Source organism: Mobula birostris, chromosome 14, assembly GCF_030028105.1.
Source record: "Mobula birostris isolate sMobBir1 chromosome 14, sMobBir1.hap1, whole genome shotgun sequence".
Lineage (NCBI taxonomy): Eukaryota > Metazoa > Chordata > Chondrichthyes > Myliobatiformes > Myliobatidae > Mobula > Mobula birostris.
The window spans coordinates 19,252,049-19,277,341 of NC_092383.1; the positions used below are offsets into that span (position 1 = coordinate 19,252,049).

The 25,293-nt window shown below is 40.8% G+C and overlaps 1 protein-coding gene across 14 annotated transcripts in view; it reads right to left on the reverse strand.

Annotated features, from left to right (window-relative positions):
• sema6d (semaphorin 6D) overlaps window positions 1-25,293 on the reverse strand; it is a 357,509-nt gene that overhangs the window by 47,629 nt on the left and 284,587 nt on the right. The window contains exon 1 of one of the 14 annotated variants that reach the window (XM_072278185.1): window positions 7,522-7,667. The exons of 11 other annotated variants lie outside the window; for them this stretch is intronic. Coding sequence is in view for 1 of the 3 variants with exons in the window: in XM_072278180.1 (XP_072134281.1) it covers window positions 6,794-6,855 (62 nt within the window). In the remaining 2 variants the exon portion in view is untranslated. Of the gene's footprint in view, window positions 1-6,793; window positions 7,101-7,521; window positions 7,668-25,293 lie in introns of those variants that run through there. 2 more of the 14 variants (XM_072278180.1, XM_072278186.1) reach the window with 2 other exon arrangements.

Genomic DNA, 25,293 nt, shown 5'->3' on the forward strand with positions numbered 1-25,293 from the left:
CTCATTTAAAATCTATATCAGGGGCTCCCAGCCGCTCTTACGCCATGAAGACTCGCTATTAACTAAGGGGCCCGTGGACTCCAGGTTGGGAACCCTTGGTCTATATAAATGGTTTATGCATCAAAAAGAATATCATATCAAAAAGCATTTCATCATTTTATAAAACCATCATGTTTGAAATTTACAAATGAATTCTTATGAGCAATTTGTTGCATTGCATTGTTAGTGGATAATTTTTGACAGCCACAGTCATGGAGTGAGCTGCAGTCAGACTGCCTGCTTCCTCTCCTGATGAGATGATCCAGGTATGACAACAATAACCGAAAGGGAGAAAATATAACCATAAACCAAAATACTCAGAGAAAAATCATATATTCCTTTTATCTGGCCATCCTTCAACGCAAATGCTACACAACAGACTACAATTTGGACACTTAAACACCATTCTGAATTATATTAATCTTTTTTAACTCAGACTTCACAGGATCTAGCCTCCCTACCATCAAGGACATCTTCAAAAAACAATACCCCAGAAAGGCAGCATTCATCATTAAGGACCCTCACCGTCTGGAACATACCATCCGGGAGGAGGTACTGGAGCCTGAAGATACATACTCAATGTTTTAGGAACAGCTTCTTCCCCTCCACCATCAGATTTCTGAACATACAATGAATCTATGAACACTACCTCACTAATTTTGCACTAGATTAAGAAAATATATGTATATACACATAATATAGTAGATATATTGTAGTAATTTTTAGTATATTTTATGTGCTGCACTGTCCTGCTGCCACAAAATAACAAATTTCATGATATATTTAAGTGATAACAAACCTGATTTTGATTTCAACATGGCCATGCAATTGTTAAATAGGTGCAATTTGGGCAGTGCATAGATGCACAAGATTATGGTTTATAAACAAATGCAATTTTACCAACTGTAGATAAATCTAACTGATCAATTAATTGCTATTGTTTGTCAAGGATAAACAATTGGGGGGGGGAGGGGAGTATTTTTTAATTGAGTGGTGCATTCAGCAAGTAGCCTGTGGCAACTGACATTTTCTAAAGGTATGATATTACTTTGATGGTGCTGTCAGTCAATGTTGAATTAGTTATGTACAGAAGTTAATTGATTGGATCAGAACTACAATCCTGAGGAAATGGCTGGCTTTGAAGTCTTGAAAAAAAAGCAGAATCATTCAGCAAAGCAAATGCAGCATCTCGGTACCCTGTTGGGCTTCCTGTGAACAAGCCAACTCGGTAACAAATTAGAAGCACTGAGGCTTGACGCAGATACTCTGTTGGACAGTTAAAAAAAATGCATGTGCAAAATTTTCAATTTGCAAACTAATATCTCCTCCATAACTTAAGAGCAACTGTTTTCTTCTTTAAAGCATTCTTTTTTTCAGTTTCATTACTACAAGAGATTCTGCAGATGCTGGAAATCCACAGCAACACATACACATAATGCTGGGAGAGCTCAGCAGGTCAGTAGTATCTATGGACAGGAATAAAGAGCTGATGTTTCAGCCAGAGATCCTTCAAATGGAGACTTGTGTTTTATCGTGTGCGCGTTTCAGTTTTGTTTCTCTTTAAAAGATCAGATTCCTGTAAACACATTATTACTTTTGAGGAGCAGGATATTATGTGAAGATATCTTTCACTGATATAGCCAACACACTTCTTACCAGAGATTCGTCAGAAAGCAAATCCTGAAGAAAAATCATAACCCACTCCCATAGCACACACACCAACCTACCCAGACTAGTTGGCAAACACTTTACAGATCTGCCTTACTGTGAAACTTCAGTATTAAATTTCAAATGGGATAGGGATTCTAATTTTGTTCATATTCTGAAAAGGTATCGGTTGCACCTTGCTCAGTCTAATATATCACCCAGTATCCATATTTTTAAAGTGCTAAGTGACAAGGGAGCAAATGACACTACAGGTTGTCTTTACAGATAACCATCAGGTGCACTGTGAAAATGAAATCAAGCTCAATCTGTTGAACATTTGTTCCACTACTTCTAAGTACCTGTAAGCAAATGACTTCTTCCTCTTGTGTAACATGATCAAAATGTCAAAACACAGTATATACCCAGTGCCCACTGAGTGTATGCTTGTAGTCTTCTGCTGCTGTAGCCCATCTATTTCAAGGTTCAATGTATTGTGCGTTCAGAGATGCTCTCCTGCACATCATTGTTGTAGCATGTGGTCATTTGAGTCACTGTCACCTTCCTGTCAGCTTGAACCAGTCTGGCCACTCTCCTCTGATCTCTCAATAACAAGGCGTTTCTGCCCACTGAACAGCTGCTCACTGGATTTTTTGTTTTGTTTTTTTTGTACCATTCTCTGTAATTTCTAGAGACTGTTGTGAATGAGAATCCCAGGAGATCAGCAGTTTCTGAGATACTCAAACCACTCTGTCTGGTACCAATAATTATTTCATGGTCAAAGTCACTTAGATCACATTTCTTCCCCATTCTGATATTTGGTCTGAACAACAACTGAACCTTTTCACCATGTCTCCATGCTGTTAGGCATTGAGTTGCTTTCTGATTAGATATTTGCAGTAACATGCAGGTATACAGATACACCTAATAAAGTGGCTACTAAGTGTATGCACATTATTAAAACTTCTCAAAGATTAACATATAAACTGCACCATATTATAAATATGCATGCTTTAACTTGCACAGGCTATGACTGTTATATGGACGAGTGAGCATCTATAGGTGTTCTTTATGTGGGTATGGAATTATCTGAAGACCTAACTAATCATTAAGCAAATTAATTATGAGCTACAGCATGCTTGACATGATTTACTACCCAGAATTAGACAAAAGAAAGAAGTGTAAGTCATCCAGTCTTTTGAGCTTGCGTGCTTTCCATCAATACTATGCCCAATCCTCTATCTTATGATTCCCTTAATACGTAGAAGTCAAGAAGCCTCTGTTTTGAATGAACTCAAATAGTGAACCTCCTCAGTCATCTGGAATAGAGAATTACAAAGATTCATCACCCTCTGACTGAACAGATAATTCCTTATCTCAGTCCTAACAATTTGTGACCATTAGTTCATAATTAATTTCTACCACAGAAAACACCCTGCATCCAGTCTGCTGAGCTCTGTAAACAACTTATAATTAAGTTTCAATGGAGAACAAGGGCCTAGTCTACTCATTCTCACACTGCAAATCTGTCATTCCTGAAAGCACTCTAATCAATCTTCGCTACACTCTCACCATGGCAAGTACAGTATATAGTTCCTTAGGCAAGTTGACCAAACTGTATACAATAATCCAGGGGTGCTCTCATTATACTATACAAATGTAATATCTTCCTTAGTCCTGTAATCAAATCCTCTCATAATAAAAGCTGACATAATTTACCTTCCTAATTGCTTGCTACACCTGAATGTTGGCGCTCAGTAACTTGTGCACAAGCACACCATCAGCAGTACTCAATTTCACCATTTAGCAAATAGCCAGCTATGGCATATTTTTCCAAACTATATTACATCTACCATGTTTTCACCTACTTACTCACTACCTCAAGCCTCTATACATCCTCCTCTGCGCTCTCAATTCTGCCGAATTTAAGACCACCAACAAATTTGAAAATCTGGCATTTTATCCTCTCAGCCAAATTTTTAGACTGTGAATAAAAGAGCGATTCATTCAATGCATAGCTGGCTGGTGGTGTAGGGGCATCAGCACCGGACTATGTGGTGAGTGGTCCCGGGTTCGCATCTGGCCGGCCGCTTGCACACTTTCCATCCGTGCTGGATTAAGCATCCAGCCATTGACTCAACCTCATTAAAAAAAGACAAATGCTAAGAAACGACAAGGTTTCTGCCCAAATGTGCCCCACGAAGGGTGGAAAGGAACAACAACAACTCAATGCATCTGATTCCAGATTTAACTCTTGAAAACATTAGAATCAAGATTGAAGAGCAATAGGTAAGTGTTCTATTTAGATGGGTGTATTTTATAGATCCTCCAATAATATTTTTGGTGTTGAGTTTCCTTTCAGGTTCTGTTGAAAGCCTTCGCTACATGTTTGTTTTTAAATGCCACTACTTCATTGTATTAGCCGGACAGTGGTGTAGTGGCATCAGCACCGGATTTCGAAGCGAATGGTCCCGAGTTCGAATCCGGCTAGCCATGTTTTCCAGCTGTGCTGGGCTCAGTGAACTAGCAACTCGGCCTTGTAAAAAACAGTCAAAATGCTACAGAAACAGCAAAAAAAAACACAATCAATGAGCCATTCATTGCATGCTGGTTGGCTTCCCACCTTGAGCTGTTCTTAAACTTTACCTTAAGTCCTGCTATCCACATCTGCACCATCTTCTTTACCCATCACTTGTGCTAATAAAAGCAAACAGTCCTAACTACACTCAGTGGCCACTTTATTAGATACACATGTTCATTAAAGTAAACGCCTAATCAGCCAATCATATGCCAGCGACTCAATGTATAAAAGCATGCACACATGGTCAGAAGATTCAACTGGGGTTCAGCCCAAACATTAGAACAGGGAAGAAATATGACTAAGTGACTTTGACTGTGGAATGATTTTTGGTGCCAGATGGGGTGGTTTGAGTATCTCAGAACTACTGATCTCCTGGGATTTTCATGCACAACAATTGCTTGAGTTCCTGTGAGTGGCAGTTCTAAGAGCAACACTGTTTCGTTAATGAGAGAGGTCAGAAAACGGCCAGACTGGTTCAAGCTGACAGGAATGTGACAGTGACTCAAATAACCACACGTTACAACAGTGGCGTGTAAAAGAGCATCTCTGAATGCACAACACATTGAACCTTGAAGTGGATGGGTTACAGCAGCAGAAGACCATGAACACACACAATGGTCTCTTTATTAACTACAGGAATTACCTAATAAAGTGGCTACTGAGTGTAATCCTACCTTAAAATTTAAAATTCCAGTTTTCATCTTAACATCTTTCCATGACCCCTAGCCCAATTCTGATTTTCGTCCAATACCAGCTGCTCTACTTTGAGTGCTAATTCCCTCTCCCTTCAAAAAGCACCTTTAAAACCTGCATGTTTCCTTATATATAGCTTCTTTATATTTTGCTCAATAAAGCTGCTGAGGTATCTTGAGAAGTTGTACTCAATTTCAGGTACTACAGGCATTCAATATATTGTCTGATATAATAATGGATTATGTTTAGATCAATTGAAAGAATAATTGGGTGTATTTTGTCCCTGTTCGCTTTCACCCAAGTAAAAAAATCTCAATACTGCAAGATGAATGATTTGTCACATTGCCTTTGTCAACTAAATTACATCGGGTACATTATAATTTTCTTTAAATTGTTCATGTAGGTGCTCTGGGGAATACTAGTTTCAGCAGCCTGCCACCTGCTTTTTGATTATTCTGCTTTCATTCAGATCTTCAGAACAGAAAACTTTAAATTTCTCGATATTTACGATATGATGTTGCGTTGTCACTTTTGCCTAGACGTAGTTGATTGGATGTTGAAAAATTTATAATTCACATCCACAGTCACTTGAGAGAAGACGTGCAAAAGCACAATAAGGAACCAACTCTTCCAATTATCTTCATTGTTGTAAATGGGTATATTTTCTCCTACATAATTCATGTCAGTATCAAATATAGTTCTCTTTATATCCAAGGATATTGCTAGTTGTGAATAATAGAAAGCTCATATTGTTACACGCCTTGCAACTATTCAAAGTAATGCTAGATGGATAAATGGATGGCTTTTTTTTATTCCTGCCCTTCAATCAGTTCAGTCGTTTAAACAAAGGGTGAACAAAAGTTCAATGTGAATTACCAGTCTGAACAAGATAACTCAACGAGCGCTAGGACCTTTAGGACATACCTATTGCATTGCTGGAGTATATAATTTCAAATGCCCCGTGCTTCCTTTCCAAAAAATCCTACACAACTCGGATTTGTTAATGGGCAACATCCCACTCATGCAAAACAACAAGTGTTTCCGAATGGAAGGTGGGCAGTCCGTTTGCCTTCTTCCAGATAACATATTTATCATAGATTGGGTCACAGCAAAGGCAGCTATTTGGCACACGAGGTAAATGTTCACTTCTAACAGAGCAGTTCCAGCCCTTCCTATTTCCTTACGACCCTACAGATTATTGTCTCAAGTGCCTATCCAATTCCCCCTGGAAAGAGCTGATTGTTTCCACTGCCGCTACAGCCAGCGACTGCTAGAATCTTTATGTAAACAGATACAAATTATTTTCAACAGGCGAATCAAAGAATTGAATTATTAATCCTAAAAACTGTTCCATCACTAGTCATCGCTGTATATCACATGAACTTAGTTAAGCGAATGTACACTTTTTAAAAACAAATCCACTTCATATTTTGGCATTTACAGTATACAGAACAGTATATTAACATCGTGTGTATAAAGCACAGCACAGGCTCATGTATGACGTGGAAATGGAAGTCTCATGCGTGAAGCTGGGGTTTTAGAACCAAATGTATACCTTGGACTCACTGCACATTGTAAATCAGACCAGTACCTGATTGAAAAAGTAAAAGGGATACGTGTAAACAATGGAAGGCACATCCTCGACAGGATCTGTGCGGGTGGGCACAATGCAAAACTCCCCTTCTAGCCTGCAGCAATCCCCAACACTTCTTAACCTGAGCAGGCAAGTGTTATGCTTCCGAAAAGCTCTTATTACTTATGCGCAATTTCTTTCGTATTAATGCATTAAACTTAAAAATACATTTAAAAGAGAGTAAATTAAGGGTATTGCCAAACCGTTCGCAGTTCTGTGGAAGTTCTACTTTATTTTCACACACCTCGTTGTTTTTTATTAGCATCAAGACGCTTGCCAGCTTATTTCATTGTGCTAAAACGTTTCAATCCAACTCTTCAGGTTCACAGAATCCATTGTTCGCGTTTGCAACTGCTTTCCATCAGTTCTTCAATCTCCTCCTCCTCCACAAGTCTGCAGGGCAGGTCATTGCTGTTTTCATCCAGATGGTTTGAAGACCGTGCACTGTGCTGTCAGAGAAGGCTCCTCTTTCCCCACAGTCCCGAGTCCCAGCCAGGAGCTTTCTGATCTTCAAAAGTTCAAATGTCAGCCAGCTACAAGTCCCTCCTCCCCCCCAGAATACCTGACCATTGCCCCCTCTCAAAAATCAGAGTATCACCTCTGAAAGCAAACAAGTTCTATGCTCCAGCATTCGGCACAACTGCAAACGTGCCTCGTCTCTATAACACTATTGGCTTTCGAACACGATAGCTCACGCGAACTGATTTACTTTCCAGAAACTCCAAGGGCAACTTATTCTGCGAAAAGCAGCGAGTAAAAATAGCACTTTAGGTGCTATTTCGGCACCTCCCTGGACAGGATTTGCAGCATTTGCTTAGCTCTGCATTTAGCGCGTTGGACAGATCGGCAACAAACTGTATTTTTGCATTATTTTGCAATTCATTAACAATGCTATTTTACACCGTGATTACATTAAGTACCGACAGCTTACCTCACACGCCTGCCATCTATCTCTGAAGTTGTTTTCTTGCCGCTAAACTATCCGCACAGCAAAGCTCAAACTCCCAACTCCTCCAAAGCAGGGACACGCCGGGAGAAAAACAAACTGATGCACGGCAAATGGTGTAATTTGATCCATGTGAAGTCAATCCATCAAGAGAGCAGGCGGCTGCCTACCAATAAGGCTGCATGAGCGAAGGGTCGTCCCACCCCCCACCCTCGCCCATTCTCCAGCACTGCATTTAAAGCACCAAGATGCGAGTTTTTGTCTGGTGCCTTTCCCTGGCTGCCGTCACCAGGGCCTCCTGCTCTCACTGACCCCTTCCTGGCCTCAACCTCAACCAGGCTTGTTGCAAAGCTTTTTAACAGAGTTGTATCTTGCGGGAGAACTGTCACAAGTTAAAGGCATAGTGTGTCGCTGTAAGCCAACAGAAGGCTCAAGACTGATTATTGCTGTCAACAAATGCAAATTGCATCTTGTCATAATCGAATCTCGCCGCTTTTCGCGCTCTTAGTGTAATATTTGTCTAAATGAATAACAACCCTGTTTCTATTTTCCTCCCTCTTGGACTCGTTCACCACTGCCAAGAACAGCAACTGGAACACTGGTTACTTTTCAAGCTAGCTCCCAAACCATAAGGTTTCTTTCTAACTGAAGCAACCCATTTTCCAATAGAGTTTTCGGTAATAAATCTTTCCTCTCGGCGACCGTGGTTCAGTTAGTGCTCAGCGCAGATAGGTTTTTTTAAACCCATTCCCCACATAACAGCATAGTTAACTTTTAGCATTAAGACATTACTGGCCGTTTGGTAACATTTTGTATAAGGTTCGGGGTAAAATGGGGGAGACGGATACAAATGGCACAGCTTGAGACAGACCACTACACTGCTGAGGTTTCTGGTTTGCTATGTCCCATTTGTTTCACAGACACACGGGCTCAAAGCCATTAGAGTTGGCAGCAACCTTCCTGCCTTGGCAGCACTCTCTGTCTTTATCAGTTCACAAGCCACGGATGGTTTCAAAATCATTTTTTTCTAAATGGATTTATAATGTTTTCACATATTTCACCAGCTACCATATTCTGCACGCAAGGGACGAGTTGAGGGTAACTTTTCTGTTACCGCACACTGCATAATGATTAATTTTAAGGCAGTAATTCATTATTACACCATTTTCGTGTTAATTATTTAAAGGCAGCAGGTTCCACAAGTGATGCAAATACTTACTCCAGAAGTATGTCGCAGTAGCTGCTACCCAACAAGTGAAAGATCAATATATTTTCATTGTGCCTGATAATTAAAGCTTAATGTGCCTTGCAAAAATCACCAATTTCCAGGATTTAGTCAGCAATACTCAGTTTGGACTGAAGGGGCTAGGGAAGTTGCATTTACTTAACTACTATTGATTCAAGAATCATTTTCAGTATATTAAATTAGCTCTTAGAACAAAAAAACAGCCTGAATAGATTTGAAGCCTACACACGCCCTTGTTTTATGAATTTCATAATTACATTTAACAGTTATTGTGGATGACATATCCCTGAACTTGATTTTTTTTGCTGATTAATTCATGCATTTCAAATACATAAAATAATTCAGTGTGATATTCCACAATTTTTAAAAATATTTTTATTTGAATTATATATTTGGACGAGAAAACATATTGAACAAGGCAAATTTAATTTTACTTTCCCAACAGCCCTGGTACAAAATTGCAAGAAGAGACAAGATAGCAATGATGTTGGCAGTGGCGCGACTGGACGAATGACAAAAATACAGAGCCTCCTACTTGCTTACAGCATTGAATAACTTGGAGACATCCCAGTGTTTAGCCAGCCTGACTTTTAGCCTCAAGAGCAATTGTTAATAAAAGGAATTTCTTAAAACAGTGACTGGTGGCTCAGATCAATAAAAAATACAAACGTTTGTATAATTGTCTAGGTGTGAGAGAACCATACTGTGGATAAAGATGCTAAAGATTAATTTGCAACTCGAGCATCAAAAGCAATTCTGATGCAACACTAATCGCACTGCTCCTTACAGCTAACTCTGAGCAGGTGACCTTCCATTCTTCTTAAGTGACCACATCTCACAGAGAGGAAAAGCACTTTCCTTTAGTCAGCGTTTAATCTCTGCACAAGCTTCTAGTGATTTCTGGGTTCTGTTTTTATGCAATCTCTCACCAGCACATGGTCTCACCACCTTTTTCTTTCTCATTTCCCCCTTTTATTTCCTTGTTTTAACCTTCTCTTGTTTAATTCCACTATCAGGACTTGACTTCTTTTTGCCTTCCTCTGCTATCGGCTTTTTACCCATAAAGATGACCATTTTCTATATCTCAATTGATTACAGAAGGGCAGAAGACTAGATACCTTCATAGGAAAGAGACTTGCATTTAAGATCAGGGAAAGATAAAGGTTTAATTGGAAAGGTTAAGACCATATAGGAGCAGAATTAAGTCATTTGGCCAATTGTGTCTGCTCCACCACCCAATTCTGGCTGATTTATTATCCTTCTCCACCCCATTCCCTTGCCTTTCCTCCATAACCTTTGACCCCTTACTAATAAAGAACCTATCACCTCTGCTTTAAATATACCCAATAACTTGGCCTCCACAGTTGTCTATGACAATTAATTCCACAGTGTCACCACTCTAAGGCTAAAGAAACTCCTCCTCATCTTTGTTCTAAAGGGACATTTTTGTATTCTAAGGGAAACCATCCTGAAACAGTCTGAAAAACAAATAGACTGACAAACAGACATTTTACCTTCATTAAGCTCAAAGCTTTGTGTAGTTGAGGAAAATTGCAGAACCTCTGAAGATTTAGTCCTTGGCACTGAGTCACTGATGATTACGTTATGATGACGGGTTCATAAAATTTCTGGCAGTCTACTGTGATTTGACTCATGAGGTGATCTACTTGAGATGATGTGACTGAAAATGATCCTTGAAGTCTGAAGAGAATGCCAGGGAACCAAAGAACTCAGTGAGTCTAAGTACCAACCCTTAAACTTGATGATTTCCAGCATCTGCAGACTTTCTCTTGTTTGGTATTAAACATTTACTTATTACAACATGGGGGTAAGTCATTAATTCCTAATGAGAGAAAACAAGTTACAGCTACACAATGGAATAATTAACAGAAGCCAATTAACCTGCCATCTTTGGGATATGGGAGGAAATCAGAGCACACTGTCACAGGAGAATATGGAAACTCCAAACAGACAACATCAAAGGCAGAATTGAGCCCAGGTCACTGGAGCTGTGAGCTGTGAGACAGCAGCACCAACTGGGCCAATGACATCAATAATATATGTGAGATCTGGATTTTCGATTCTGGAAAGCTCCAAAACCTGGGCCTCTGCAACTGGTTCCTTGACTTTCTCACCAGGAGACCACAGTCAGTGTGGATCAGAAATAACATCTTCACCTCGTTGACAATTAGCATTGGCACACCTCAAGGATGTTTGCTTAGCCCACTGCTCTACTCTCCCTACAGCCACGACTGTGTGGCTCGGCACAGTTCAAATGCCATCTGTAAATTTGTTAACGTCACAACTATTGTTGGCAGATTATCGGATGGTGATGAGGTGGTGTACAGGAGTGAGACAGATCAGCTGGTTGAGCAGTGTCACAGCAATGACCTTGCACTCAATGATAGTGTGACCAAGGAATTGACTGTGGACTTCAGGAAAGGTAGGTCGAGGGAACACATACCAGTTCTCATCGCGGAATCAGAAGTGGAAAGGGTGAGCAGTTTCAAGTTCCTGGGCATCAACATCTCTAATGATCTATCTTGGGGCCCAACATATCAATGCAACTACAAAGAAGGCACAGCAGCGGATATGTTTCAGTAGGAGTTTGAGGAGACGTGGTACGTCACCAAAGACACTCGCAAATTTCTTGAGGTGTACTGTGGAAAGCATTCTAACTAGTTGCATCACCATCTGGTCTGGAGGGGCCACACCACAGGATTGGAAAAAGCTGCAGAAAGTTGTAAACTTAGCCAGCTCCATCATGGGCACTAGCCTTCCCAGCAGTCAGGACACTTTCAAAAGGTGATGCTTCTAAAATATGGAATCCATCATGAAGGACCTCCATTACCCAAGACATGTGTTCTTCTCATTGCTACCATCAATGAGGAGGTACAGGAGCTTAAAGTCACACAAGTTAACATTTCAGGAGCAGCTTCTTCCCCACTGTCATCAGATTTCTGAATGGACAATGAACTCACAAACTCTTCCTCAGTACTTTTTCCTCTCTTTTTGCACTGCTTATTATTTTTATATAATATTATTTTAATTTATAATTTTTATTACTATGTATTGCAATGTACTGCTGCTGCAAAACAACAGGTTTCATGACATATGCCGGTGATATTAAACCTGATTCTGATTTTGTCATAAGAGAATTAATTTATCGGGCATAAAAGCCAGGAAGTTATGCTAAACTTTCAGAGTTAGAATATAGATCCAGTTGGATATGGAAGCAATTCTGGGCACTTTTGGAGACTGACATGACTGGAAATATGTAAGCACATTAGGAGCAAGAGTCGGTTATTTGGCCCCTCAAACTTGCCCCATCATTCATGGCTTACACGCTTCAGGTTTCATCTTCTCTTCTGCGCCAGTTCCTCAGGGGAACTCAATTCTTTATCTCCTTCCTTTCAAAAACCTGGGTGGAGAATTCCAAAGATTCACCACTGTCAGCAAAAAGAATGCATTAGGATGGGCCCAGGAATGAGGACCTTGATTAACATGAACATGATTTATTTTAAAGCATTAATGATTTACATTGGTCAGAGTTACACAGCACAGAAACAGGCCCGTTGGCCCAACTTATTTGTGCCAACCCAGGTGCCTATTTGAACCAGTTCTATTTACTTGCCTTTGGCCATATTCCTCTCAACCTTTCCTATCCACTTAGCTTCCCAAATGCCTTATAAGCATTGTATTTGTACCCATCTCCACCACCTGCTCTGGTAGCTCGTTCCATATAACCACCACCCTCTGTGTGAAGAACTTACCCCTCAGGTCCCCTCTAAAATTTCACCTTAAACCTATTACCTTTTAGTCTCCACTTCTCTAGGAAAAAGCCCGTGACCATTCTCTTTATCGATGCCCCTCTTGATTTTATGTCTCTCAAAGACTAACCCTACATCCCTGTCGTGAGAGGCGGAATGGGTAGAGGCAGCCAAGGGGGCTCTGGTAAAGCTGTATAGGTCAATTCCCTGTACAGTGGATTACAGAAACGTTGAAGAACTCCAACCATACCACCGACTTCAGAGGACGATGGAGATGGAAAGACATTAATATCCTATGCTCCACTGGGAGCTCAGAGCCCAAGCAAGCAAGCAAGCATGATTTTATAAACCTCCAAGTCATCCTTCGACCTCCAATGTGGCTGGGAAAAAGGCCCAACAACCAGTCTGTCCTTATAACTCAAGCCTTCCAGTCCCAACTGTATCCTTGTGAGCGTTATTTAACATCATAGGGCTCGGAGAGGGTAGGTTAGGAGAAACTAATTGCAGTGACTGAAGGGTTGATCGGTAGAAGGAGAGAAGTTAAGGTGTAATGGAAAACAGACCAGAGTAAAGTTAATAGAACAGGGTTACACAGTGAATGGTTAGAATTTGAAACTGCTCTGCCTGATGTGCAGTGTACTCCAAAGACATACTAGTTAGTAGGTTAATTGGCCATTGTAAATTGTCCTGTGATTAGGCTAGGATTAAATGGGTGAGACGTTGCTGGGCAGCGTAGCTCGAAGGACTGGAAGGGCCTATTCCGCAGTGTATCTCTAAATAGAATAAATAAACTCGATTCATTTGGAGATTGTAGATGTAGTTTGATAAATAGTCAAAGGAGATAAGACAGCAGTGATCTGAGACTGGTTTGGATTTAATGAACTTGGAAATGGAGATTTTCCTCTGGTGTTGTTGATCCAGAACGAAGGGACTGATCCCTGAAATTAAAGTTGGGATTTTCAGGGATGATTTTCTCATACTGTTGGAAATTCTGAATTCTATTAAACTGCTCCTGGAATACTGTCAAGCAGTCTTTGAATTAAAATTTCAGGGCCATTTAAGTTGTCATAAAAGAATGTATCCAAAATTGTTAATTGTAATTGCAAGATGATCTAATGGAGCAGGGCTGAAGGGCTGGAGCGACGTGGCAATGTAGCGGTTAGCGTAATGGTTTACATGCCAGCTGCAAGATCAGGGTTCAATTTCCACCACCCTCAGTAAGGAGTTTGTACCTTCTCCTTGTGTTGTGTGGGTTTCCTCCAGATGCTTCAGTTTCCTCCCATACTCCAGGATGTGACTTAGGGTTGGTTAGTTGTGGGCATGCTATGTTGGCGCCAGAGGCACTGCAATGCTTGTGGGCTGCCCCCAGCACATCTCAGACTGTGTTGGTCATTAGCATAAACGGCGCATTACACTGTATGTTTCAATGCACACATAACAACTAAAACTAATCATTATCTTTAATCTCTCAACAGCCTCCCCCCCACCCCACCCATCCCTGTGATTGTCCCCTCCAGAGTTTGCACGTGGCTGGGCTCACTTAACAGTGATGAGGTAGCGTCCTGATTTTTTTTACGAATATTGACTGAGGAACAGGGATTAGCCAAGACACTAGAGCGGACTTGCCAGCTCTTCTTACAAGCAGCGACATGACAGATGGGGCCTCAGGTTAGCTTTACGTCTGAAATGCAGCACCTTGAACAGTGCAGTGCACCCTAATAATGCACTGGGAACTCCTGTCTGGAATTTTGTGTTCCGGAGTTTCTCTTAAGTCATAGCCATCTGACTCAAAGTTGTGACTACTACCCACTGAGTCAGATCTGACTTTTAATAGCGGCATTGTTCTTACTCATTCTTCACGTATTTGCAGCTCAGCAAGGCGCTCACCTGTGGGGACTATTACAGCCAAATTTGATTTGCCCTTACTTGCCTTCCACACTCACACATTTCCCACCGGGAGCAATGAAGGAAAAAAAAAAGTGAATTTTGGCTAACGTGTTTCGCTATCTCCTCCCAGGAGTGTGAATCCAATTCCAGAGCGAGATGGTGGCTAAAGTGAAGGGGCAGAGATTTAGGGTAATAGGTAAGTGTTACGGAGGATCTGAGGAAGAATATTGTCACCCAGAGGCTGGTTGGTATCTGGAAATGTCTTGCCCGGGAGGACAGTCAAGATAGGAACTCCCATAACATTTAAGAATTGCCCAGATGATCGCTTGAATCACCATACCACATAAGGGAAATGGAACAAGTACAGATTCATGGGATTAATATCATTGATACAGGATGGATGTGGTTGGACAAGAGGCCTGTTTCTGTGCTGTCTATTCCGTGACTCTGTAAGCAAATGAGCCCAGCCAGAAAGGAGATAAAGGCAGAGCTGGGTCTCAACACCAGTTACCGGGATTTGATCCTGACCTCAGGAGCTGTTGGTGTGGAGTTGTGATGTTCTCCCTGTGACTGTGCGAGTTTCCCTTTCTGCTCTGGTTTCCTCCCACATTCCGAACACTGACCTAAGCACTAGAGTCACTGTAGATTGCCTCTAGTGTGTACGTCAGTGGTAGAATCAGTTGGGAGTTGATTGGGGTATCCACAGAAAGTGGTGAATATAGCGCAGTCCATCATAGGCAAAGCCCTCTTCACCATTGAGCACATCTACAAGGAGTCTTTCACAAGGAAGCAACATCCATCATGGAGGACATCTGACATCCAGGCTATGCTCTCTTCTCGCTACCACCATTGGGCAGAGATACGGGAGCCTTAGGTCCCATATCACCAGTTTCAGGAACACTTACTACCCTTAAGGTTGTCAGAGCCAGGTGAAGTAGTGGAGATAAGCTCCCACCACCTACTAAATGCTCTGAATTACGTATGTCTCAAAAGCCCATGGTAAGTCCAACTCCTGGCCTTCACGTGTGGCTTAGCTACTAAGCTCAGCAGAATCGTTTATAGCGACAGGAGAAGGGGCAAAAAGCAGGTACTGGCTCCTTAAAATCAGTCACTTCGGGTAGATAGGAGTTGTCAGCCATGGTTGGCAGCTCAATTCAGAGAAGGAAAATTCAGATCTCAAAACTCTGTTGCCTTTCGGCTAAACCCTCTCATGGGGAAGGCTTTGTGTGTAAAACCCGAGGAAACGACTGGAGTTGGAGTCCCTAAGGCAGATCAACAATGACTGGCAACTCCTGCAGTGCCGCTGGTGCCAAACTGTGTCTGTCTCTGCTGTTCCTTTGGATTCATCAGCTGCATGGAGAGAGGGGTTGTCTGCTGGAAAGGCAACGGCTTGTTCTCCATATCGTGCTGCCCTGACTTGCATACCTTGTAGAGAGCTAAGACACAATATCCATCACCAATGGATGGCCTATTACCCTAGAACCACCAGGCTCCTAAACTGGCGTGGATAACTTCACTCTCCTCAACTCTGGGTTGATTCCATAACTTGTAAACTCACTTTCAGAAACTCTACACCTTTTTTCTCAGCATTATTTATTCATTTATGTGCACAATTTGTGTGATTTGGAACATCTGTTATTTGCCAGTGTTTACGTATAGGTTTTTAATAAGTTCAATTGTATTCCTTTATTTTCCTGTAAATGCCCACAAGAAAATTAATCTCAGGGTAGTATATGGTGACATATACATACTTTGATAATAAATTTAGTTTACCTTTGGAAACATGAGAACAATAAGTTACAGTGAAAATTAGCAGACAAGTGAGAATGTTCTGTGAACACAAGGAAATAGGAGCAGGGCGAGGTCACAGGCCTCTCAGGCATGATCTACCATTCAATATGACCAAGCTGATCTATGCTGGCCTCATTGCCCCTTCCGTGCCAGTTCCCTGTAGCCTCGACTGTTCGATCTTTCAACTATTTACCTATCTTCACATTAAATATACCTAATGATCTGGCCTTTACCAGCTTTGCAGGCAGAGAAATCCAGAAGTTCATTACAGTCTGATAAGATTTTTACATACTGTATCCTTAAATGCAAAGGTACTTGATAACTATGAGAGATGATTTAGTAGCATATGGATGCAATATTCTTACATGTGTAATAATTAGTCAGTATACAAGCAATTATTGCTATGAAACCAATAATAAAAATAGCAGTAAAAATATAATGAATAAAGTAGCCAATGAAAATAAAATTTGAGGTGCTGGAAGTACTCCTGCAGCAAATTAGTGTACATTTTAAATGGCAGAAGAGCTTTCTAAAACAATTAAGAGAGTATTCAAGTTAGAGATTTGGAAGTCTAAATGGCGGTCATCAGAGAGTCAAGACATGGGTGCTCAGAAGCCTGGTAGAATCCTTCTGTAGAGTGCTTTGGAGAGACATTTGGTCTCTGTTCAGGAAGCATGCAGTGAACCAGAAATCAGTGCAGGGTGGATTTACAGCATTGAATTCTGGGATAAGGAATTGGCCCACGAAGAACATCTGAGGAGTCTTACTTTGTACTCGTGGACATTTAGAAAAATCTGAAGTTACCTCATCGAAACAATTTTGAGAATAGATGCAATGAGGCTGTTCTATCTCTGTGGAGGGTTCAAAACTAGGGTACTTAGTTTCAGAATAGGAGTTCGACCATTTAAGACATTTAGCTTTGTTTACCTTAAAAAAAAGGGGATGTCAAGCCAAAGAGGATTAATCAGATTGGTTCCTGGGGTGCTGGGTCACACTATCGACTATAGAGTTGAATAGAATGACTGGGCTTGTCAGAGTAGGAGGGGACACAAGAGACTGCAGCTGCTGGAATTTGATGCAAGACACAAAGTGCTGGAGGAACTCAGCTGGCCAAGGCAGCATCTAAGGAGAGAAATGGGCAGCCGACGTCTTGGACTCGCACCTTTCACTTGGACTGGCAGTCAATGTTTCTGGTCAAGATCCTTCATCTTGACCTTTGCTCCCTGGATCAGGAAGGAGCAAATGTCCACCTGAAGGTTCTTGACCTTCATCAAAACGCTTGATTGAGGATCTCAGCTCAAAACATTGATTGTACATTTTCCTCCACAGATGCTGCCTGACCAACCGACTTCTTCCAGCGCATTGTGTGTTACTCCAGATTTCCAGCATCTGCATTCTCTTGTATTTTCTCTGAAGTAAAAAATAATCTCCAGTGAGCCACATTGGAGGGGTTGTGAATTCAAGTTCTACTCCTAAGACTTGGCTACAAAAATCTATGATGACATATTGATTTACTGAAGACATGCTGCACTGTTGGAGCTGCCTTCTGAAAGCAACACCCTGCTGTCTCCTAAACTGGATGTCAAAGATGCTATGACATTGCTTTGAAGATGATCTGGAGAATCAAAACCAGAATCAGATTCATTATCACTGACGTACATCATGAGGTTTGTTGTTCTGTGACAGGAATGCAAGACATAAAATTTACTCTAAGTTACAAACACTGATAGTGGGATAGTGTTCAGGGACCATTCAGAAATCTGATGGTGGAGTGGGAAAAACCATTCCTAAAACATTGTATGTAGTTCTTCGGGATATCCTTAACATCCTAAGCAATCAATACTGCTGAAAAACATTATCTGACTGACATCAGACTTGTGTTTGCAGGAGTTTTATCATGCTCAAATACCATATCCTATTTCCCATTTTTCCAACAGCGACTCTCATTACAAAAAAAAAGCAATTCATTGTCTGTAAAATGTTATCTAATTAAAAGTATTTAATGCACTGAATTAGCCAGCCAGTGGTGCAGTGGTATCAACACCAGATTTTGGGGTGAATGGCCCCAGGTTTGAATCCTGCTGGCCCCTTGCATGTTTTCCGTTCGTGCTGGGTTGTGCATTGAGCCAGCAACTCGGCCTTGTAAAAAACAGACAAATGCTAAGGAAATGGCAAAAGTGCTGCGCAATGTACCACAAGGTGCGAAGAGCAACAACAGTGGACTGAATGTGAGTGCAGAACAACTAATGAAAGGTATCCACCCAGAGTTAGAAAGTAGTAAAGAAACTGCTCAAAGAACTTGTGGACAAATAATTGAATAATCTAAGATGATTCTGCGGGAAGTTAGGGAAAAATGAGAGTCTGAATGTAATTCATGGAAATAAACTGGACTGAGATGCAGTAGATGCGACATCAGGAGATGAGAAGGTTGTATTTTCAGTTCAGCCGGCTTCTCAGGAAGCCCAGGTTAGATAAGCATACTGACCTACTGTATATCTGTGCTGTGATGTGACATTCTGTGAATCTTTCTTGAATTTTGTTCTGTGCACATGATAATGAAAACAGTCTTTAATACTGGTCTAGACTTAAATAACACTTTTTTCACATTTATGAATAGATAATTCTTCCATCCAAAATGGATTTGCTGCTTAATCAATTTAACTCGAGTCTCGAGGGAGTGAGCTTCCACAGTTGAAAATGTTTGCTCGTTATGTTTGAAAAATCCGAGAGCATGTACAATAATAGAAAACACTTGAACAAATGCTACAGTTTTCCCTGGGAGGCTGATTATCAAATTCATTTGGCAACTTGTGATGTCCACAATCAATCTACTGTTACATGGCAGCGTGCAAGAGGATTCTGGGCACAGGGATTAAATAAAAACAGGATGAGACCCTGTATTTGATCAGTATTGGCCCAAGTTTTGGGAGAGAGTGGGAGAGAGTGGGTGGGAGTTGAGATCTGCTCTGGTAAAAAATTGAAACCCTGAATCTACAGGCTTTGAATTTTATTGATATCAGACTTAAACCTAAAGCACATTGTTGGGTCTGTCAGGCTCAGTTTGGGTGCCCAGTCTCCAGAGATTAGGGCTGCTCTTCAATGCAAAACTACAGCAGTCCAATGATATTCGGTGGTCTTCACTCTGGATAGTGCCTGTCCCAGGATGGCTCTCCTGACCAATCTACAAGACTACCTTCCAAACTCAGTTCTTTGATCTTCCCACTTACTGGCACACTAAGTAATGTTGCTTGCTGTCTCACAGTTCCAGTGTCCCAGGTTTGATGCAAATCACTGGGGCCACCTCTGTAAAGGTTGCACATTTTCCTTGTGGCCGGCTTGGTCTTCTGGTTCCCTGATACATCCCAAAGTGCATGTGGTGATGGGAAAATCAGTGGGGAACTGATGGGTACATGAGAGAGCATGTGATAGGGAAGTATATAGGTCTGAGCAAGCAGAGACTTCAAGGGTCACATGGACTAACTCTACAACACAATGTACTATGATAAAAATGAGAAAAGACCCTCATAATCTAGACATTGTCCACATACATCCCCTTGCATCATTCAGGTCTAGTGGTGAACTTATCTTAACAATCTGATCTGAAGCCATCCAAGCCTAAGGACTTTACAATTTTTTCAAACCTAATGTGAACATAGCACACTTGGCTCAGTTTTGACAGCCAGCCTTCGGGTGAAAAGCCTATGATCCATGTATCATCACATCATTATTCTGGATTACTTTCATAGATACTCAGCTTGGATTATTGGCAAGTGATCTATGTGAAATCATATTAAAACTAACTAGAGAAGATACTGGGGTTTCACAATAGGTACTAACTCTTCATGTAAGTTTAATAACTAATTACATGTACTTATGTTATGCATATGATTACATCATTATGTTACATATATCGAACTCATTCACAAAACAAGCAGACCTGATGTATGAGAACACACACACCAAAAGCTGCAGTAACTCAGCAGGTCATGCAGCATCTAGGAAAAAGAATAAAGTGTTGACATTTTGGGCTGAGACCCTTCATCAGTCTTGGCCCAAAATGTTGATTGTTCATTCCTCTCTATAGATAATGTCTGACCTGCTGAGTTCCTCCAGCATTTTGTGTGTATCACTTTGGATTTCAGCACCTGCAGAATCTCTTGTGCTTCTGACGTATGAGATCCTGGGTGGGCCTTTGAAATATCAAGAAAGCTTTGCGTTAGAAGTAATAGCAATTGGGAGTTTACAAAATGTCAATATTGACCTTCAAATGGTATTGATCCTTATTTTAGTTTTGTTTTCTTGGCACTGCACACTTGCTTAGTTCTTTGGATTAGATGATTTGTTAGTTAATATTCTTTCCACTTTTAATAACATCTTTGGATCCTTTCAATTGTGTTGTCGAACCTGGACTGCCCCTTACTTGGTGGTCAATAATCTCCTGCCTCAAATCATATCCCACAAAGAGACGATTTCCAATTTTGTTGTCGAGGGAAAATGCAGACAGGAGTTCAGAATCTTGGCACAAATTTCTGTCTCTACCATGGATATTTCAACCTCAGCACTCCAAGTGCAAGAGCCAAATTATGTTTGGTGCGCACCTGCTGCTTTTAAATGAGAAGATGGTGGAAAATGAGTAGCTTTCCTTTATGCCTGTAGGCAAAATGTACTAATCACAAGAGGTTTTATATTCCGACTTCTGCCCCCTTCCTTTGCTGTCTGTTGAAGGTGTCAGCTTAAATCACCAACTCTTTGTTTCCCCTTTACAGATGCTGACGGACTTGCTGAGTTCATCCGGCATTTTGTGTGTGAAAAAGATATAGTAGTATTGTTATCTGTGTCTTAACTTCCACCAAGTCCCATTTGCTGTCTCCTATGGTTGCTGACCGAAGCTGGTTTCTCACGAAACAATGTCCTAACCTTAAAAATCTCATTTGCTTTCAAATTGCTACATGAATTTGACCTTCTGAGTATGTGTAATCTCTTCCGGCTGCAAAACTCTTGGAAGCTTCAATTCTAATCTCTTGTGCTTCCCTAAATGAAACTCTCCAACAATGAGGACCATGCCTCCAGCTCAGGAGTTCCCTCTCTGAAACTCTCCTTCCTCTTTTCAGATGCTCCGCACCCACATTTCCGACCAAGTCATTTCCAATGCTGTGTTAAACTGCGTTTGATGGTGCTCTAGTGAAGCTACATACATTGAGATGTTTTAGAAACACAAGTGTCAGGGTTAGGGTTAGGGTGTCATTGTTACTAATGTATCAAGAACAAAATTTTAGTCTCCTTGAAACTAAACTGCATTAAAATCAATCAGACAGGCGTTCAATTTTCCAGAGCATATAATTAGATTAAACTGGCCTAGCTAAAGAGGGGTAGCCCTTTCAGCTTTGATCTGCATTGCACCTTAAGGTGTTTTAACAGGCACTCTTGCTTGGATCTTGCTTCAGGACTTGTAAGCGTTTCTCCCACTTTAAAAGCATGAGTCAAGAAGCTGATCCCTGCGGTGCTGTGCAAATCCACTGCACACAATGGGGATTAAAACCACAAATGCAGGAATGGTTTCCCTGTCATCAGTTTATAGTAACCGGCTCCCATAATCTGCAAGGTGACCCTGTGGTGTGAATGTGCTGAAGATCTGCCAGCCCCTGTTCTAAAGGCTCTATAAATTTGTGGTTCAGCTTGCTATACCAGGAAGAGCAGCTGACAAAGAATTGATTGTTTGCATTTGGATGAACACTAGTGGCCTTACATACTATTATTCCCCAAGAAGTGAAATTGCTGGGATATAATTTTGCAGAATGGGCGATCTTTAAATGAAGAAAATAGAACAGACTTTAGAGCTAAGTAATGTGGACAAGTGTACAAACCTAAAGGATATTCCTTTGAAAAGGATTCAAAGGAATACTACTGTTACACTTCTGGTAGTTATAAAGCAGCTAGGTATACTCGATTGTTTCAAATTCTTTCTGCCATCTCAGCAGGAGCATTATACCATTGATTTTAACTAACTTCATGTCTCAAGGTGGACATCTCATCCAGGCCCAACAGCATTCTTAATCCTTGTGTCACTGTTTGCCATGGAGGGGCCACTGCACAGGATGGGAGCAACGCTGCAGAGGATTGCAAACTCAGCCAGCTCCATCACGGACATGAGCCTCCTCAGCATCAAGGACACTTTCGAAGGGCAATGCCTCAGGAAGGCGGTATCCACCATTAAGTACTCCCACCACCCAAGATGTGCTCGCTTCTGATTACTACCATCAGGGAGGAGGTACAGGAGCCTGAAGACACACTCAAGTTTTTAGGAACAGCTTCTATCCCTCTGTCATCAGATTTCTAAATGGAAAATGAACCAAACCATGAACACTACCTCAGTCTTTTTGCACCACTTATTTAATGTTTTTTATATACATATTTATTTTTGTAATTTATAGTATTTTTATGTTTTGCACTGCATTTCTGCCACAACACAACAGATTTTATGACCTATATCAGTGATTTTAAACCTGTTTATGACTCTGAAAAGCACAGGTACACCAAAGTGGTAGGTGAGAGACTGGTTTCTCTTTTAAGGAAATACAGGCTCCGCATCCTCCGCAGACGAGTTCAAAATTCTTGTAGAAGTAGAATGCAGAGCTAAGCGCATTATTATTTCTCATCAAAAACTAACTTCAATGTGAATTTCTATATCCATTGTTCATTCACTGTCAGTAGGTTATGCAAATATTGTCGATAAGTACTCTGAGGTTGGTGGGGGAGGGGGGAATGGGCCTGTCAGCTCAATGCCACTATTTGTGTAAGTGGTCTAAAGCAAATAATACGCATTGAAAATGAGTTATCAATAATACAACACACAGAGAAAATGATTTAGAAATCTAACAACACAGTCCTTCAATATTATCAATATTTAAAATCAAGACGTATAGCCCAAATTCATGTGCAAAAATCCATTATTATTTTAAGGTAACACTTAAAGATAATCAATGTTATGCTATTTCTAGTTCTGGATGTTTGCTGTTTCAATATGGTACAAAACAGGTGAGGATAAATGAATTTAAATCTGTCTGAAATCAGTACACCGCTCTTCACTAATGTATAGTTTAAAAAATATAGTTAAGAGTTATATCAGATTTTCTGTCCTGAGGAGGAACCCATTTTCCCTCATCAATTTTATCAATTATTTCAAAGATTCAAGGTACATTTATTATCAAAGAATGTATAAATTATATAACCTTGAGATCTGTTGCTTACAGACAGCCACAAAGTAAGAAACCCAAAAAATAAAACAACGAAAAAAAAGACCAACCCTCAATGTGCAGACTAAGAAAAAAACACATAAATCATGCAAACAACAGAAGAAAGCACCAACACTCCAAACCAAAAAAGTCCTTAGATCCGAATCCTCAAAGCAGCTCAGAGTAGGCCCAAGCCTCGGTCTCAGTTCATTGTATTAGCAAGGCAAATCACCACAAAGCATAACAGCCAGAGCAGTCTCACTGCCTCAGCATCATGGAGAGAGGAGTGAACATCACGGGAGAGCAAGAGAACTCAGCCTGACTCTCACCTCTGGTCCCAACACCCTGTCTTTCCAGTCTATTTGGGCTGCCGTCTAAATTGTCCAAACAGCAGATCATGCCTCGCATTCAGACCAGTTAGTTCTAAGGGCCAACGTGATGTCAATAAATAAAGTGGAGTTCTGATGAATAAATACAGAGCCTTAAATAGTGTTAATTCAGAATGACTTGAACCACAAGGTTTTCCTACTTTCATTTCATATTTAGTGATCTTCTAAAGTAAAGGCTGCTTTTAACATAGAAATTTGAAGTTTTTCACACATGCTAAAAAAAACTTTCGGACAGTAGGTAGTTAAGTACAAATGTTAGAATTGATGATATTCTCTAGACTGTAATTAATAAATTACTGTCATGCCAGTCCAAAATACTGTATATCCTTTGTGCTGGAGAGCCTTTGATCCTCTCACTGGCTGTTCATACAGAGGTAGAAGAAAGACTTTACTAACCACAGTATGCAAATCAGCAGGCACAACAAAGAAGTGAAGTTTGTGCCTGAACTAGGAACCATGATACAGCAGTTCTTATCCAGGTAGAAGTGAACTTGAAAGGAAATAATGGAATAAACTGAATCACCAATCTTGTATTGTGGATAGCATAGCTTATATTTGGCACATGAAACTTATAGAAGAATCTGTTAAAACCACGGTATTGTTTTCTTTTGTTAAGTACCTTTGCCAGAGATGGTTTGTAGTTTTAATATTGGCCTGCTCCTCCCAAGTGCATTTTTCTTCTTGATGTCCTTGTGTGAAGGACCCCAAGGTTCAGCTTGGATTTCAAGGTGGCACCTTCAAATTATTACACTGCCGTAGGTTAGGATGAATAAAAATTCAGAAAATAAGCTGGTTTGCAGGGCCAACAAATGCAACTAAACCTAATCAAGTAGCAAACCTAATCATGTAGCAAACCCTATCCACATTATCCTCACAAAATTCATTCTCAGTTCTCTGCAATGGAACATTTTCCATGACAATACTGCTGTATATACAGTACACTTATCACTGATGGCACATTATTTGATTTTTTCTTTGCATTTTTGTAAAACAAAATTCTATTAGAGTGCTTTGTGATAATTAGTTACTGTCTCCATGTCTCACGTTTTTAAAATCAGTTTGATGGACTGAATAGCCTACCCTTGCTCTTAATTTCTCATTTCTTCAGAGGAAATAGCGAATGACTTAGAAAGCAACACACACAAAATGCTGGAGGAACTCAGCAGGTCAGGCAATGAACAAACAGTCAACGTTTCAGGTCAAGACCCTGCTTCAAGTCTGGAAAGGAAGGGGGAAAATGCCAAAATAAAAAGGTGGGCTGAGTGGAAGGAAGCTAGATGGAAGGCGATAGGTGAAGCCAGGAGGGTAGGAAAGGTAAAGTGCTGGAGAAGAAGGAATCTGAAAGGAGAGGAGAGTGGACCACAGGAGAAAGGGAAGAAGGACATGCACTGGGGGAGATGATAGGCAGGTGAGAAGAGTGGGGAGTAGAACAAGAGGGAAGA